Source organism: Columba livia, chromosome 1, assembly GCF_036013475.1.
Source record: "Columba livia isolate bColLiv1 breed racing homer chromosome 1, bColLiv1.pat.W.v2, whole genome shotgun sequence".
NCBI classification, from domain to species: Eukaryota; Metazoa; Chordata; class Aves; order Columbiformes; family Columbidae; genus Columba; species Columba livia.
In genome coordinates, this window is record NC_088602.1 from 18,570,569 (window position 1) to 18,586,889 (window position 16,321).

Here is a 16,321-nt window from a genome sequence, read left to right on the forward strand (position 1 = left end):
CAGCCAATGGCAGGATCGGGGTTGGCACCGCCCTCGTCCTCAGGACCAATGGGAAATGGGAGAGGTCGGGGTGTCGCCGTCTATAGGCCGAGGTGGGGGCGGCGGTGAAGGTGACGGGGTCGGCCGGCGGGAGCATGGCGGCGGCAGCGACGAGGCTGGGCTGGCGGCGCCCGGAGCTGTTGCGGGTGAGGCGGGCGGCGCGGGGCGGCCTCAGCCCTTCCCCTCTCCCTCTCGGGGGAGCCCCCGCCCCGCCGCGGGGCCCGGAAAGACTTCGCCAAGGTCACACCCGCGTCTGCGCCGGGGAAGGCGGCGACCCCCTCACCCACCTCACCCCTGCGGCGCGACGGGAGTGACCCCGGGATGGAGCTGAGGGAACGGAGCGGGTCCCGGGATAGAATTGAGGGGAGGGAGCGCGTCCTGGGCCTGCTCCTATGGCGGGGGCAGCGGGGGTCGGTGTCCGCCGCGGCCTGCAGGCCCGGGCAGGCCGCGCCGCTCCGGGGCCGCCCAGTGGGTGAAGCGGCCGCCCCGCGCTGGGCCCGGCGGGACTTTTAGCCCTTCAGCCGCGATCTTGAGAGCGGCCTTTTCCAGAGCCGCACAGCGGGCTGGCCAGGGCCCTCGCCCGGCTTCTCCGCTCCTTCCTTCGCAGTTCGCTGCCCTGCAGAGCCCCCGTGTCTGGCCGGTACCCGCCTCGGCTGTCAGGGCGAGCAGCAGCTGCCGAAGGCTCCGCTGGCGGGGCCGGGGGAGCGGGCAGTGGGCGTGCGGCCCGGGTGCGCTCGTCGGGAGGGCGGCTGGGAGGTGAGGGGCTCAGTGAGGGCTTCTGCCCAAAGCGCCGCTGTGCAAGGCGGCACCGCTGGCTTTACTGGGGAGCCTGGAGCGCTGGGGATCCCGTCACTGTATAGAGAGCTGTCTCGGGAAGAGAAGGGCACGTAAAGCACCTGCACTGCACTGGATTGTGTCTGTATTGCCATAGCAAAGCTGCAGGTTGTTTTTCACCAGCTACAGAAGTGTGGATTTATTTATTTATTTATTTATAAAGTCTGTATTTGACATAGAGCAAGAACACTATTAGCAGATGCCTGTTAAACTTAGAAGGTTGTTGTCTGGTTTGTCCAATTTACTGCAAAATTGAACTTCAGGTGTTGTCTAGTAAGGACATGTTACTTTGCTAGGGGTTTGGTTGATTTTGACACTAACCCTTGAAAACCCTGCTACTAGAGCCCTGCAGGGAGAAGCTTGATTTAAAACTTTCTGCTGACTATTACAAATCAGGCTGGGGAAAAAAAAAAAAGACAAATTGAAAAAACCAACCAACCAACCAAACAAACATGCATTTTGTTAGTTGAAGGTTTTAAAATGAAGAAAGAAACAGACTAAATTTTCATATTGTAGACATAATACCAGAAGGCATTATTTGATTTATAAAACTGATGGTGGTTTCGTGGCATCCTTAAGTAGTTATTTGTAATTAGTATTTATTTAGCTGTCATTCAGTAGCAACCAGAAGTCTCCAGTGTGCTGAAATGTTGTTTAAGGAAGTGGCTTAAACCGCTAATTGAAAAATCATTCTGTTAGTGTATTAAACAATCCCTACAGATGTATTTTTGTTTCTTTACACTGCTTAATTAGATGAAGCTAGGAGCTGGTGAATTAGCCTCCTCAGGTGCTACCTTTTACTTTTCTTGGTTTTGTTTTATTATAATCTTTTGTTGTAGCATTCTGAATTCATTATTCTCATTTTTCTTCATGAAATGCCAGTGAAATAAAGCTGTAGAGGCAAATTGCCACAGTTTAAAAAGCAGTGAAATTAATGATAGGAATGAACGAACCAAAGTCCAGAGAAGCAGACAGAGAGACTGGTAAACTTTTTCAACATAGCACAACACACTGCCTGGTTTAGACACAGCTTATATGTGTATGTAACAGACCTGGCCAAAAGGAATTGGTTTTTGTTTTTAAAGGAGCATGTGTTTATTTTTCAGAAAATACTTTGTCACAAATGTTGTGGTGAGGCTGTGTACTAGACTACACTTTTTTAAAAGGCATTTTATGATTTTTAATTTAATATTTTTCTGGTGTTTCTTAGATTAATTTTTTTTTTTAAGTACTAGCTAATATGAAAATGGTGCATTACTGAAATGTTGTGTCATTGGCTTTCTTGATATGGAATTTTGAGGACTTTCTTATTTTCAGGCTTTGACGTATACAAGCCGTGGCTATGCCTCACAACGTACTCTAAATGTAAGTATAAAGCACCATCTGACTGCAGTAAATCACCATTTAAAATTTGTTTCCTTAATCACTGGAGATTTTTAAAAAGTTATCACAAAAAATCTGCATTGAAGACAGTGTTACTTGTGCTCAAATCACACCTTACTGCAAAATCTGGAATAAAAGTCAAATTTCCTTTTTTACGTTGCTTTGCTAATTGTTTCAGTAGCGTGGGACAAAATCAGTTAGAATTGTGTCAGCTAACTTAAGCTCAATGCAACTATCTACCCATTTTTGGAAAAATACAGCTGATGCCAGCTAATCTCTTTGAGGTTATTTGTATGTTATGCTGCAACTTGTTACAACATAAGAGGTGAGGACAAGTATGTTATTGTTACTGAAGTCAATCATGATGAAGAAAGAGTTACAGAAACACACACACACACACCTTCTTACTGTTAAACAAGTATAATTTGTCTTTATTTTTTTCTAGTGTTTTCTTTCTTTGCTTGTCTCTCTAAATAAAGAACTCATGGTGAGACCCCGTAAGCTTTTGCATGCGACTTCCACTGAAACAGCACAGTTGGAGGTATTCCTTGCTGCTTTTCAGTAGCTGGCAGGGGCAGCCAAAGGTCTGAAATGTGCATCTTTTTGGTGCCAAGTCCTCATGCTACTCTCGCAGGGTTAGCAGGTAGATATGTTGAAGACACACTAAAGTTGAAGCAAAATAAGGGTAAATCTGGTTTGAGGGGCTACTAGGTATATTGCTGAATGTCACACCGTGGCTTATAGCTACTGCTTACGTGTTACACTGGGACCCAGGCTTCAAACTATCTCCAGTGATGGAGACTCCACAGCCTCTCCAATGCTCTGTCACGCTCACAGTGAAGAGTGTTTCCTCATGTTTAGAGGGAACCTCCTGTGTGTCAGTTTGTGCCTGTACGCAACTCTGCTCCTGTCACTGTCACCCCCCACAGAAAAGGATCTGGCTTTGTCCTCTTTGCACCCTCCCTTCAGGGTACATTGATGAAATCCCTGTGAGCCTTGTCTTCTCCAGGTTGAACAGTCCCAGCTCTCTCAGCCTTTTCTCATATGTCAGATGTTCCAGTCCCGTCATCATCTTCATGACTCTTTGCTGGACTGTCTCCAGTAACCCCGTGTCTCTCTTGTACTGGGAACCCCTGCACTGGACACACCATACTGGTGCTGAGCAGAAGGGAAGGATCCCCTCCCTCGGCCTGCTGGCAGTGCTCTGCCTAATGCAGCCCAGGACACCATCAGCCAACTTTGCTGCAGGAGCCCATTGCTGGCTCATGGTCAACCTGTTGTCCGCCAGGATCCCCAGGTCCTTTTCTGCCAAGTGGATTTCCAGCTGGCTATTCCCCAGCATGTCCTGGGCTTATTCTTCTCCAGGTGTGGGACTTTGTACTTTTCCTTGTTGAACTTCATGAGGTTCCTGTCAGCCCATTTCTCCAGCCTGTTGAGGTCCCTCTGGTTGGCAGCACAACACCCTGGTGTATCAGCCACTCCTCCCAGTTTGATGTCACCAGCAAACCTGCTGAGGGTATGCTGCACCATCATCCAGATCATTAATGAAGATGTTAAACAGGAGTGGACCCAGTCTTGACCCCTGGCTAGTTACTGGCCTCTAACCAGATGTTGTGTCACTGATCACCTCCTTCTGGGTCTGGCCATTCAGCCAGTTTTCAGTGCACCTCACTGCTTGCTTCTCCAGCCTGTAGTTCATCAGCTTCTGGATGAGGATCTTACAGGAGGCAATGTCCACTGCTGTCCCCTCACCTATCAAACCAGTCATTTCACAGTAGAAGGTTATTTGAGCATAACTTCCCATTAACGAGTCTATGCTGATGACTTCTGATAATTTTCTTGTTCATGTTCCTAGAAATGGTTTTCAGGGTTAGTTGTTTCATCGCTTTGCCAGGGATCAAGGTGAGGCTTACTGGCCTGCTGTTCCCTGGATCCTCCTTCTTGAAGACAGGAATGACGCTTGCTTTCCTGCAGTCTTCAGGCACCTCTCGCAGTTACCATGACCATTCCAAGATTATTGAGAGTGACTTTAAAAGACATCAGCCTGCTCCCTTAGCACTTGTGGGTGCCCATGGATTTATGGATGTCCAGTTTGCTGAAGTATTCCCTGAGCTCATCTTCTTTCCCTAGGGTACATCTTCCTTGCTTCAGCGTTCCCCCTGCTCTTCAGGCCTGGGATTCTGGAAGGCCAGTTGTCTTAGTGAAGATTGAGGTTGAGAAGGCATTCAGTACCTCAGCCTTTTCTGTGTCCTGTGTCACCAGGTCCTCTGCCTCATTCAGCATCAGGCCCACATTTTTTCTCAACTTCCCTTTGCCTTCTAGGTGCTTATGGAAACCCTTCTTGTTGCCTTTGACATCCCTCACTAGATTCCATTCCAATTGGATTTGGGCTTTCAAAACCTTGTCCCTGCATGCTTGAGCAGTGTCTCACAGGTTCCCTGCCACAAGCTTCTGGATGCTTCCTTTTAGTGTATGAGTTTGTGTCATCCGTGCAGACCTCCTGGCATTTTTGCTTGACTTGTTGCTTGTAGGAGTGGGTTGCTCTTGAGCTTAGAAGGGGTAATCCTTGAACGTTAACCAGCTTTCTTTGACTCGCCCTTTTCTCACGGACCTTCGAGACTCTTGCAAGCATCATCTGTGCCAAGGCTGGGCTCAATGCAGTCCAGCTGTTCTGCCACACAAAGGGCAACCCTCCTGCTCCTTGTCTTCTTGGACTGTCTTCCCCAAAGAGCCTGTATCCCTCCATGGCAGCACTCCAGCCATGGGAGCCATCCCACTACAGCTCTCTGTTCCCAAGATTGTAGTCCTGCAACCACATACCAATCTCAAATTATCTATATTTATTCCCCATGCTGTATACATTAATAAAGATTATTTTAGTGCTCTGAAACACTTGCAGGATAAAAGGGAAGCTGGGACATGAATAAAGGAGTGAAAGTGGATTTTAAAAATACTGGTATATCTGCGCATATGTGAGAGAGACTGTGACTTTTACTCCATGCTTCTCATCTTAGGAGGTGGTGATAGCAAGTGCTGTGAGGACACCGATTGGATCTTTCCAAGGATCTCTTTCGTCATTGCCAGCCACTAAACTTGGTTCCATTGCAATTAAGGGAGCAATTGACAGAGCAGGTATATGGAAATGCTTTTCTTGTGACAAAGAAAGCCTCAAGTGGCTCAGAACAGTATCAATCTGTGCATTCTCTTTTTAAGTTGTTTGGTAAACAAAAGGTTCTGGATTTTTTTTCCTTCTGTGGCACTCTGAAGTCTTTATCCACAAATTATATTTATTTAAAGTCTACTGCTGGGCTTTGTTTCAATCTGAATTAAGTGGTGCTTCTAGGAGCAGATAATTACTTAAGGATATCTGTGCTAATCCAAATCCAACTGAGCGTGCTAATTATTTGTCTGAGATGGAGTTTTACAACACACCTAAGCTGATGCAAAGGCTCCTTGCTGTTGATACCAGTGGCCCATCCTTTCCCTGCCCATGTTTTACATGGGCGCTTAAGCTTGTAGGGCAACCTTGTGAGTTTATTCGTGGATTCAAATCAGCAAAAAAGACCTTTTGGAGGGAGAGAAGGGTTAGTTTTCTCCAAATTTGGCTTCTTGAAACAATGTATTTACAAGAACTTGAACACCATATTTGTTGCAGGAGATAGAGTGGGAGAGCAGGCCTGTTCTGTTTGGTGGCCGCTGGCTGTGGCCTTGGCTCAACCCTGTTCAACAAACAAACAAAACACTTTCTTTGGACATACTTGTGGCAGGTAGAAAATTTTGAGCATTTAAGCATCCATATAAATTAAGCTGCTCAGGTGACTAGTGAGGCTTAGAAATGTTTGCTTTAGTTAGTTAACTATAGCTTGTTCTGCAGGGTGACGGGGGGGTTACCAGCTCACCATGTTCCATGAATATGAGGATAGAGATCTGGGATGCACCCAGCAGCAACCTGCGTGCTGCTTTTAGCACACAGGTTGGACATGATGTCTTTCAGCAGCCTTTGATAGAAAACTTCAACGGGAAGGTTTGTACAGGGGAGTTACATCTTCTGTGCAAAGAATCCCGAATCAAAACAAGTTTGTTTTATAGGTATCCCTGCAGAAGAAGTGAAAGAAGCGTATATGGGTAATGTCTTGCAGGCTGGACAAGGACAAGCTCCAGCAAGACAAGCAGTCCTGGGTGCAGGTATTCATTCTCTTGTTACTGGGGTTAAAGGTTTTCTGTCTTCATGTAGACAGTGTAGATTGTGCTATGAGTTAAAGCAGAGTGATACCCAGCCTTTTGTCAAGATATTCTGTGTATGCTTCTTCTCTGTGATGGGTGAAGTTGTGTGTTGTACACACCTAAGTGGGCCTAACTGTGTGTCTTCAGGAATCAATTGTCGTATGCACAATGAATGTTACTGCCTACGGTGTTTGCAGAGCCTGGAGAAGACAGTATTGGAGACCAGGCTGCTACTTCCAGAGCACTTAGTGCTAATGATGGATGCTGCTCTTCAAATCTTTCTTGAAACAGATGTTTTTCTTCAGTGTATCGTTACTCTTAAACCTTATGGGATAAGGGGTCAGTGGGTCTCCTTGAACTGCAGATAAGAGTATGTCAGTGCACTCATCTTCCCACGGAGTCTGGAGCTGTCACTGGAAGGATTTGCTCTATAATGTTAACTGCAGCACAAATGTGCAAGAATTAGTTTCCTCTCTCTTTTGCTGTAGGGATGGGATTCCATACCTTAGCATGACTCTAGGAAAATGTATGGGTCAGGGAAGAACTTCTTTCTCCTGGCTGGTTTCCCCATCTCACTGCTGGTGTGGAGGTGATGTGCTGGCAGCAGAGCCCTAACACAAAAGCCTGTGGCAGAGGCAGTGCTGCAGCAGGCTTCAGCCAGCCTGCACACAGCAGAGCCCAAAGCTGTTCCCGTGAACACTCAATAACAGCAGTAACTCAATAATAACCCTGTGAACAGCACTGACAGTCAGCACTTTTGTTCTTGTACAGTATTGTGTGTGTTTGGAGTCCCTGTACTTCTTGGGTCTGTCTTGCTCCCAGTCGCTAAGTTCTACAGCTCATTTATGCCTTTGCAGTCTTGAGTGCTTCTTAGAGGCAGGGACTGGGGTGTCAGGAGCTGGAATAGTTCTGGAGTCACTTCCCTGATCTGCTCTCTCTGATTTTCACTTGCTTGTTCCCTTATCATGAGTCTGTTGTTGGAAGGGGAGAAAACAACAAGGACAGTAAATGGGGATGAGGGCAGATAAATTATCCTGGCAGGCTAACTAGTGCAAAGTGGACGCCCTGGCTTAGGTAAAAATTGGTCCTATGCTAAATATTGCTGAGACACCTAAAGTTTGAGTCTGCCCTTTAAATAATACAATTTTGTATAACTTCTTTGACTCAGGTCTGCCGATCCGCACTCCTTGTACAACTGTCAATAAGGTCTGTGCTTCAGGAATGAAATCGATCTTGATGGCAGCACAAAGCCTGATGTGTGGGAGTCAGGTATGTGAATTTTATTGCTGTTTTATGGGGAAAAAAACCCCACACAACTAATGTTGTAGATCTTGTCCTACTAATGGCTTGCTCTCTGATTTGGGACTGTGTTATGACTTGGGATAATAAAAGTAAATAGGGAAGTTTACTTTTGCTTATGCAGCCGTAATTTTATAGTCACTTAAGTGTGTTTTGGTTTAAAACAGAAAAAAAAAAAGTAAGTATTGTAGTTAAGAAATTGCCAGATGTACTTTTAAAGGTGGATTTTTTTCTTCTGTATTTACACCCTCTCCCTACTGCTCTTCTCTCACCCCCCAAAAATAATTAAGGGGATTTTCAAGCTTTCTGGTTTGAAAAAATTGAAGAAATGTTTATAGACTCAGTTTTTGATGAAACAAATTTTATTTTGACCTTCAGACACTTGAATGGATTAAAGCAATATTGTTTCCAAGTACACTAATGTTGTTTCAGGCTTTTTTTTTTGTTTCAGAATATATACTGCTGAATAAGCATTTTCATTTAAGAGCTTGATGGACGGGAATTGCTAGTCTCTGTCAACTGTGTTCTGAGATTATGCGATAAGGAAAAATAGTATCACTTGATGGGAAGATGGGAGAATACACTATGTTCAGCAAGCTGTTAAATGCTGTGCAGCTGGGCGAAGTGTGAATGTGAAGAAAGGCATTTCAATTTTGTTTTTAATTCCATACTCAGAGTATTTTGGCAACATCTCCCCTTCTCTGAAGTGAAAATATCGTCGGTTCAATATGTAAGTGGTTCATTAGTGAGAAAAGTACTTACTATCTTGTTTTTTATTTGAACAAAGGTAAAATATTTAAGTTTTTTCTGTCCCTTCTCTGAAAATAGCAGTGTAGCAACCACTTATTACTTTGGCCTTGCTGTGCAGAGAGCAGTACTTTGTCCAGCACCTACTGAAGTTTTGTTGCTGGACTTTCAACCAGGCCCAGCGTGTCTGTGTAAACAGCTACATTTGGATTTAGTAATACACATCCAGTGCCTTTGTGAGGGTGGTTGTGTGTGTGGCCACGAGCTCTGAAGAGAACGGGAGGTTTCAGCTGAGCTATCATACGTGCTGTGCTGCCAGTCTCAGCAAAAGCAGTGACTCAGCCAGTTACTGGTCCTTTAGAGCTATAAATGATGGGGATTTCTGGTATTTTTTTTCCTGACTGCAGGCTGTGAGGTATCTGTGATATGAAAGTCAGTGATGGTTCCCAGTGGCTTGAGTCAGTGTACATCATCATATAAACAATTGTATTAACTCTGTCTCCAAGTCTTTCACTTTATGGAATTGAAATGCCAGGGACTCTTGTTCCTCTGATCTATTGCTGCTTCCATGTGTCAACTGCCTTTCTGATTTATCTGCCTTTCCCGTTTGCCTCCAGCCTTCTTTCTTTGTTATTTCATGTCACTGTTCCTAGATCTAGCTCATAATCTATTCTGAACCAAACCATTATTTCTCTGCGTCTTAATTTAAAGAAACCAAAAGAAGTTTTCATTTTTGTCTTATTGCTGTTTTGATGTAAAATCTTTTTGTGTTTATATTAACAGTACTACTGAACTCTTCAAGACTCACACTGCTGTGTTTGTATTTTTCTTACATTTATGTATTTCAAATATGCCACTGAACACAGCTGTGGCCGTTTTTCACATCCTGAGATCCTAGGGACTTTGGGGCTACAGTCTGATGAACAGCAGATATACATATGGTCCTTATAGCTTTGCTCTTTGTACGTTTTCTGTTTGTTTGTCTTAGTTTACAAAGTACCTATAATGATTCAGCTTAGTTCAGGTTCACTAATCATTAACACCTCCTTTTTTTTAGCTGGCCTTTTCAGATGATAAAACCATACTATAAGTCATCTCTCTTTACATAGTGAGATGAAACAATAATATGTAAAACTGCAGGTACTTGTAAATCTCTGTCTCATATTGGTCTCTTGCATTCTGACTGTTGCTTGTTCCATAGGGATATGGAGCTGCTAATGAAGAACAAAAATGAAAAATTTACAGAAAAAGACTATTTGAAGTAAAATTTATGATTTGATCTAGGAAGTTTTTGAAGTAGAAGCGCAAGAGACTGACATGGCTCTTGCAGCTTTCTAAAATTACATGTGAGAGGGAAGTCCAGTTGTTCTGTTGGGGTGGGTTAACTATCTTCAGCTGTTGTTCCTGCTGCTTGCTTTTTAAATTCATTAAGTTGTTGGGTTTTTTTTTTCCTCTAAGACTCCTCAGAAATAGAAAGCATCCACACTTAAGCTTTTGCTAATATTTGTTCCTACAAGAAGTCTTAGAGAGCACACTGCATTATTAATAATTTTAACTTGTTCCCTTTGAGCAGGATGTAATGGTTGCAGGCGGAATGGAGAGCATGTCTAATGTACCCTACACAATGAGCAGAGGATCAACACCTTATGGAGGAGTAAAGCTAGAAGACCTGATAGTAAAAGATGGGCTCACGGATGCTTATAACCACATCCATATGGTAAATATTCCTGCACAGTACTAAAATATCAACCATAGATCTGGTGCAGCTTTGAGGAGCTTGCTTACAATTATTATGAAACTGCTTCATCAAGAAAACCTAGAAATTAAGAATAACATTAATGGAGGAGGAAAAAGTCTTCCATTTCCAGGCTTCCTGTAGTAACTGTAATGGAGGAGCTAGACAGAAACCAAAACAGAGTAGCAAATAATGCGGTAATATTTATCTGTCTCTGATAGATAAAGTCTGACTAACCTAGAACAGGGACTTTTAAAAAAATCAAAATCTACCATTGATAGATGACTGTTGCTGTCTCTGTGGGACGGAGTGATCAAGTCACTTGGCGTGTCTGAGGGCACTTGCTCTGTACGCTTCAGCAGGCTGTCGTGTTTATTTTCCCTTCCCCAATGTACATACCTCATATCTTTTGGAAGGATTGTGTCAGCTGATACGCTTTTTCATCAGCGTGGTAACTTAATCGGGACAAACTACTGCAAACTTATTGAACTAAAAATTGCGAACTTAGGATGGGTTTGGAAAACAACTGGTATGAAGATAATGGAGAACAAGCCTCAGGGAAGAACAGTTTGAAAAGAAAATTGCTACTTTCAGTTTACCAGTGTTTCTGACCTTCACCTGTGGTAATTCACAACAGCAGAGTATTATCGATTGGTCAGTTAGTGTTCTTGCCGCTGTGCAGGAAAACAGGTCATGAAGAGTATTCTTCTGCGATCTGTGTGTTGGTACAGACCTCACTGCTTCTGTGTGTGATTTGTTATTTCTGCTTAGGCTGCTGGTTGAAATCCACTCCCACATTTCAGCTAAAATAGATTTTGATTGTGAGGATTTTTATTAAAATGTGAATAGTGGCTTTTCTAGTTCCTGTATGTGGGGGAAAACTCCAGGAGCTGGTTATTGTACCCACAGTTTTAATATTCTGGGGCAATATTTCAGAGCCTTTTGTCTTCACTATAGCAGCTGTAGGTTGTTGCTCAGAAAACCTTAATGGTCTCTATGGGAATATACAGGAAGGTCCATGCGATTAAATTCTTGAATTGCATAGAAGAAAACTTTGTTTGAAGAGCTGGAAGAACGCAGTACTGAGGGGTTTTGTGTTGATGCATTGAGTTTTCTGAAGAAATGAGAGGTGTAACAAAAGCTGTTTGAGAACATGTCTTTCAGGTTGACTAAAAGAGTATCCTTTTTTTTTTTTTTTGCTACTAGATATTTAGACAGTGTTGGTAATGAATTATGATTGTATAATTATGATTGACCTATATATAAAATGATTTGTTTTATTCTACTTAATTCCAGAAAAAAGGTAGACATACTTGTACAGTTTTTAGAGTATCAGATCCCAAAGGCTAAGGAAACCCTGTGTGTTGACCTGGTCTTGTAACCTTTGGAACAGACAAGCTACTAGTGGAAGGAAAACACTAGTAAGATGATGTGAACAGGCTGTTCTGGGGCTGAACAATAATCTCCAGTCTCTGGAGACTTCAGCCCTAAGCACTTTAAAAACTGCACACAAAAGTAAGTTTTAATTTAAAAGAAAAGCCTTGTAAGGAGAAGCTCCTTCTTGGCTTTAATAATCTGGATCCAGAAAACATTTGCTAAATCTGAAGTTACTGTTTGATCATCGCTGTGTAAGTTAGAAAAGGACACCAAATATTATTCACATGCAATTCTGGAAATCTGCTGGATGAGTTTTTTCAGTTACATTTCTAGTTCACATTTCCAGAGATACCAAACCTAACATGCCTGGTTTTCTCCAAGGGCAACTGTGCTGAGAATACTGCAAAGAAGTTCACTATTTCACGAGAGGAACAAGACACTTACGCCATAGGCTCTTACACGAAGAGCAAAACAGCCTGGGAGTCAGGAATATTGACAAATGAAATAGTTCCTGTCACTATTTCAAAAAAAGGTATTATGGAAAGGTGGGATAAAATGAGTTGTGCTTCTCATTGACAGCTGTAATGTTGTCTGTGGTTAGTGCAATTTTGTTGAAACATGCAAATCTCAGGGACACTCATTTTAGATTAGCTAAGAATTTTCTGCTATGGGCACTGACCTGTGGTCTGTGTGGGTGTTTATTTTTTTATTAATTTTTATTTTTATTTAATGATGCACACCATCTCTTCTTTTTATGTAAGTGAAAGACTGTTGAATTTAGCTAGTGTCTCTCAAAGATGTTGGTATTTTACTTTTCCTATTAATTACCTTACAGATATGTTCTTTGTCCCTTCAGCCATCATGAAGTATAAATGGATTTGCTGTGAATAAATTGGATGAAGAACTAATTTTTTTACATTTTCATAAGCACATTTCTTGACATGCATTTTTCAGTGTTTACATTTTTTACTGAATTAAGTTGTTTAAATAAGGCAGCATTTAGTCTAAGGACTGTGTTAGAATGTCTTAAGGATGTACTGTTCTATAAAATACTAAACGAAATCTGAATTTCAGGAAAGCCAGACATAGAAGTGAAAGAAGATGAAGAATACAAACGTGTTGATTTTAGTAAAGTTCCAAAGCTGAAAACTGTTTTCCAGAAAGAAAATGGTAAGTACTGTTAAATGATCTGCTTAATTTCCTAGCAAGCGCAGGGTTCCTTTGTTATACTGTTCACAAGAGCCTGAATGCCCAACAGCTGCCCATTGAGGTTTAGTTGTCTGCCAAGATAAAGAAACATGCTTCAGCACAGTGTGAACAGGCTGGGATTAAAAGGTGGGCCAAGAACTTCAACCAGTGCAAACCTCTGGTGTGGATCTTTACTTTAAAAAGACTGAAATGGGTTGGTTTCAGTTTAGCTATTGCCTTGGTCTCCAGTGAGTATACGCTCTTGTTTCAGTGGGAGCCGGAGTGACTTTGAGTCTGTAATCGATGAATCTCTCTGGCTAAATGGAAGTTGCTGCTCATTCGCAGCATTTGAGTGGGAATTCTGTGTTGATGCCAACAACGCGGCTGGTGTGGAAAGTGTGATCTAAACCGCCACTTAGATAAAGTTACGAGTTCATGTGATTGCACTTGTTTGATCAAGCAGATTTAAAAAAAAGAAAAGCAAAAGACTGATTTGTAGTTAAGTCAGTGCAACAGGTATCACCGTGTTGTTGAGACACGGGCCTAAGGTAAAAAAGAAATTAATTATAACTGGCCTATACTGGAGCTGTATCGCACTTTCCCCTCTGTTTCCACAAGGCTTTGCTTTTTCTAGGAACAGTGACAGCTGCTAATGCCAGTACTCTGAACGATGGAGCAGCTGCTTTGGTGCTGATGACGACAGAGGCCGCCAAGAGGCTGAAAGTCAAACCATTGGCACGGATAGTAGGTAAGAGTTTTATTTTCTTACCTTTGAGCGCGGTCCTGGCACTTATCATGCTGGATGCTCTCAGACTGGGATCCTGTTGGGCTGGTTACCTGACATTTGTGGGACAGAAACGGTGGCTGCATCTTCTCAACACAGTCCTTGAAAGTTCAAGTGTTGTTCCAGCTGGCTTTTCATCATAAACGGTTTTCTATATGGAGTAACATTAAAAATTGAAAAATGTTATTATGTGCCTCACTTAAGGCACTAAACTTTAGGTGTATGTATCTCACGGACCATTATATTCAGAGTTTTTCTATCTTGGCTGGGTTTGCTGCTTGCACAAAAAAAAATCATGTGAAAACAAAAGGTCTTTAAAGAGCTTTTGTGATTCTTGCAGCTTTTGCAGATGCTGCTGTTGATCCCATTGACTTCCCAATTGCACCTGCACATGCTGTTCCCAAGGTAGGAATTAAACTTTTTTGCAAAACAACAAACTTCCCTAGGACTGGATTCTTGGTTCATCCCTCAGCTGATCTTCCTGTAATTAGGATGAAAATTGCAATTACATCATAAATACAAAGAAACGTTTTTCAGATGATCAAGGCTAGAATGCAGATTCTTCAGAGTAGCAAATTTTTCTCACCTCTTTTGAAGGAGAATAGTGTTTTATCCTGCTTTTGCCAAATTTAGGCTTGTTTACACTTTTGAAACTTTGCAGCTAAAAGGCAAGATAAATACGGTTATACATGTATAGACTAGTTCAGGGAGGAATTGAACCCAACTGCATGGTGTGAGGCAATACTGTATCAATTCAAATCTACTGACTGTAGCAGCGACCTTAGTATAATTGCGATGGAAATGTGTTCCTGGCATAGGGTTCATTCCATTTCTTCATTCGTGAAAATTCAAGTTTGTGCTTCAGTCCCTCAGTTTGGCTTTTTTCCATCTGACAAAAAGGTTCCGAAATGTGAACTTGAGTCAGACTGTGGGCAGCCTGAGTCACCGACTTCAAAGTAGATCTGGTTTTACATAGCAGTATTTTTACTATTGTTTCTAGATTCTAAGTGAGGCAGGCATTAAAAAAGAAGATATTGCAATGTGGGAAATCAACGAAGCGTTCAGCGTTGTGGTGCTGGCCAATATTAAAATGCTGGGTATCGACCCACAAAAGGTGAACATTCACGGAGGCGCCGTCTCTCTTGGACATCCCATAGGGTGAGTAAAATCAGCCCTGGTTTTCGTTCTGCACAGAGGTGTTGCTTTCTAGACATACTGCTGACACATTTACCTGTATTCTCAAATTAACTGGAAGTAGGAAGGGTAATAGAAACTTGCTATCAAGTACATAGCGACTCAATTCAGGTGTTAAAATTTGGGTACCTTGAAGAGAGCATGATCCCATTTTTTTCTTCAGTTACCACCTACTTTTATAAAGAGCTTGCTTGATACCATAGCAATATGGATTTATGAAATATTAAAACCAAATCACAGAATAAACACTCAAAATTAAATGTAGATTAAAGGGTTGGTTTGGTCTTTTTGTTAGTTTGTTGGTGTTTTTTCCCCTCCAGTGAATCAGTACAATATTCTGCCAACTATCCTGTGTGGGTCAAATTAAGAATTTCCTTAAACTTAACTATATACATTTTTTTTTTTCTTTTATTTAGAATGTCTGGAGCAAGAATTGTTGCCCACATGGCTCATGCATTGAAGCAGGGACAATATGGTCTTGCAGGAATTTGCAATGGAGGAGGAGGTGCTTCTGCAATACTGATAGAGAAGTTGTAGGTCCCAATGGTGTTGGAAACAGCCTTAAGCACCCTCTGATCCAAACGGAGTGGTACCTGTTACATCTTATTTATCAATAAGTGGATGAATTCCTTAACTGTATTCTAAAATTTCTCAACGCATCATTGATTATTACTACAGATAACTGAGCTTTTATTACGTTGACTTGGTGCAAATTTTTGTACAGTACAAATAAAAAATGTCAAATTATGGTAAGATCTTGATACCTGACAATAAAGAATGTTTGTCAACTGTGCTTCCTCTGTCACTGATGATGAAATTAATTATTTTGGTAACTCACTTGCTACTAGAAGGAGCTAGTTTCTTGTAGTTTTGTGGCTTAATTTTCCTAAATACGAAGTGATTTTCACAGAAAAAATAACTTGACTCAAAGGCTGTTTTTTCTGCTGTTGTGCACCTCTAAGCCTGGTCAGATGCAGAAAGCAGCCCCTGCCTTGGGGTGTAGTACCCAAGTAAACTAGAAGAGGGGAGGCAGGAAAATACTCTCACCAAAGCCTCAAACAAGATTCATTCCAGAAGTTAATGCAGTTCCTTCAGCAGACTTTTTGCCAGAGGGCAAAAATTGGCTATTTTACCAGTAAGAAAACCTATTTCCAATCTCACCCTGTTCACAAGTGAAAAACATCAAACACTTAACTTTTGACTGGGATGTAGTGGGATCTGCTTCTCCTGGGAAGGACCGTACTTGTAGAGGTAGCAAAGGAACAGTGGGGGAAAACACTATGAAAACCCTCCCCTCGTGCTCTCCCACCTGTTCTTCTAAAAATTATTTATCATGTGCCAGCAGCCTGGAACTGAAGATGCTTTCTCCTTTGAAAGCCTAAGTAAGTGAACTGATAATTTGCATCTTCAGTAGTACCACATCACCTGAACTGAAAGACAATGGTGGATTTCAGCTGTCCCCTGGAAGAGCTACACCATGTCTCAAATAAATAGCAAATCATGTATTTAAAAATAGC

General features: G+C 42.3%; 1 protein-coding gene across 1 annotated transcript; it reads left to right on the plus strand.

Moving 5' to 3' along the window:
• Window positions 1-52: 52 nt before the first annotated feature.
• On the plus strand, window positions 53-15,597 carry ACAT1 (acetyl-CoA acetyltransferase 1). Its single transcript, XM_065048929.1, has 12 exons — window positions 53-185; window positions 2,191-2,238; window positions 5,271-5,388; window positions 6,346-6,441; window positions 7,649-7,749; window positions 10,100-10,243; window positions 12,020-12,170; window positions 12,713-12,808; window positions 13,461-13,574; window positions 13,951-14,015; window positions 14,611-14,768; window positions 15,221-15,597. Exons 1-12 carry the CDS (start codon window positions 135-137, stop codon window positions 15,339-15,341), a joined length of 1,263 nt encoding a protein of 420 aa, XP_064905001.1. The 5' UTR covers window positions 53-134; the 3' UTR covers window positions 15,342-15,597.
• The last annotated feature ends 724 nt before the right edge of the window (window positions 15,598-16,321 follow it).

What these genes read in the sequence shown, in the direction of transcription:
- ACAT1 (XM_065048929.1), top strand. Translation starts at nt 135, where the DNA reads ATGGCGGCGGCAGCGACGAGGCTGGGCTGGCGGCGCCCGGAGCTGTTG. An exon ending in GGGAGCAATTGACAGAGCAG is followed by an intron (nt 5,389 to 6,345) that starts GTATATGGAAAT and finishes TTTGTTTTATAG; the next exon opens with GTATCCCTGCAGAAGAAGTG. An exon ending in GCCTGATGTGTGGGAGTCAG is followed by an intron (nt 7,750 to 10,099) that starts GTATGTGAATTT and finishes CCCTTTGAGCAG; the next exon opens with GATGTAATGGTTGCAGGCGG.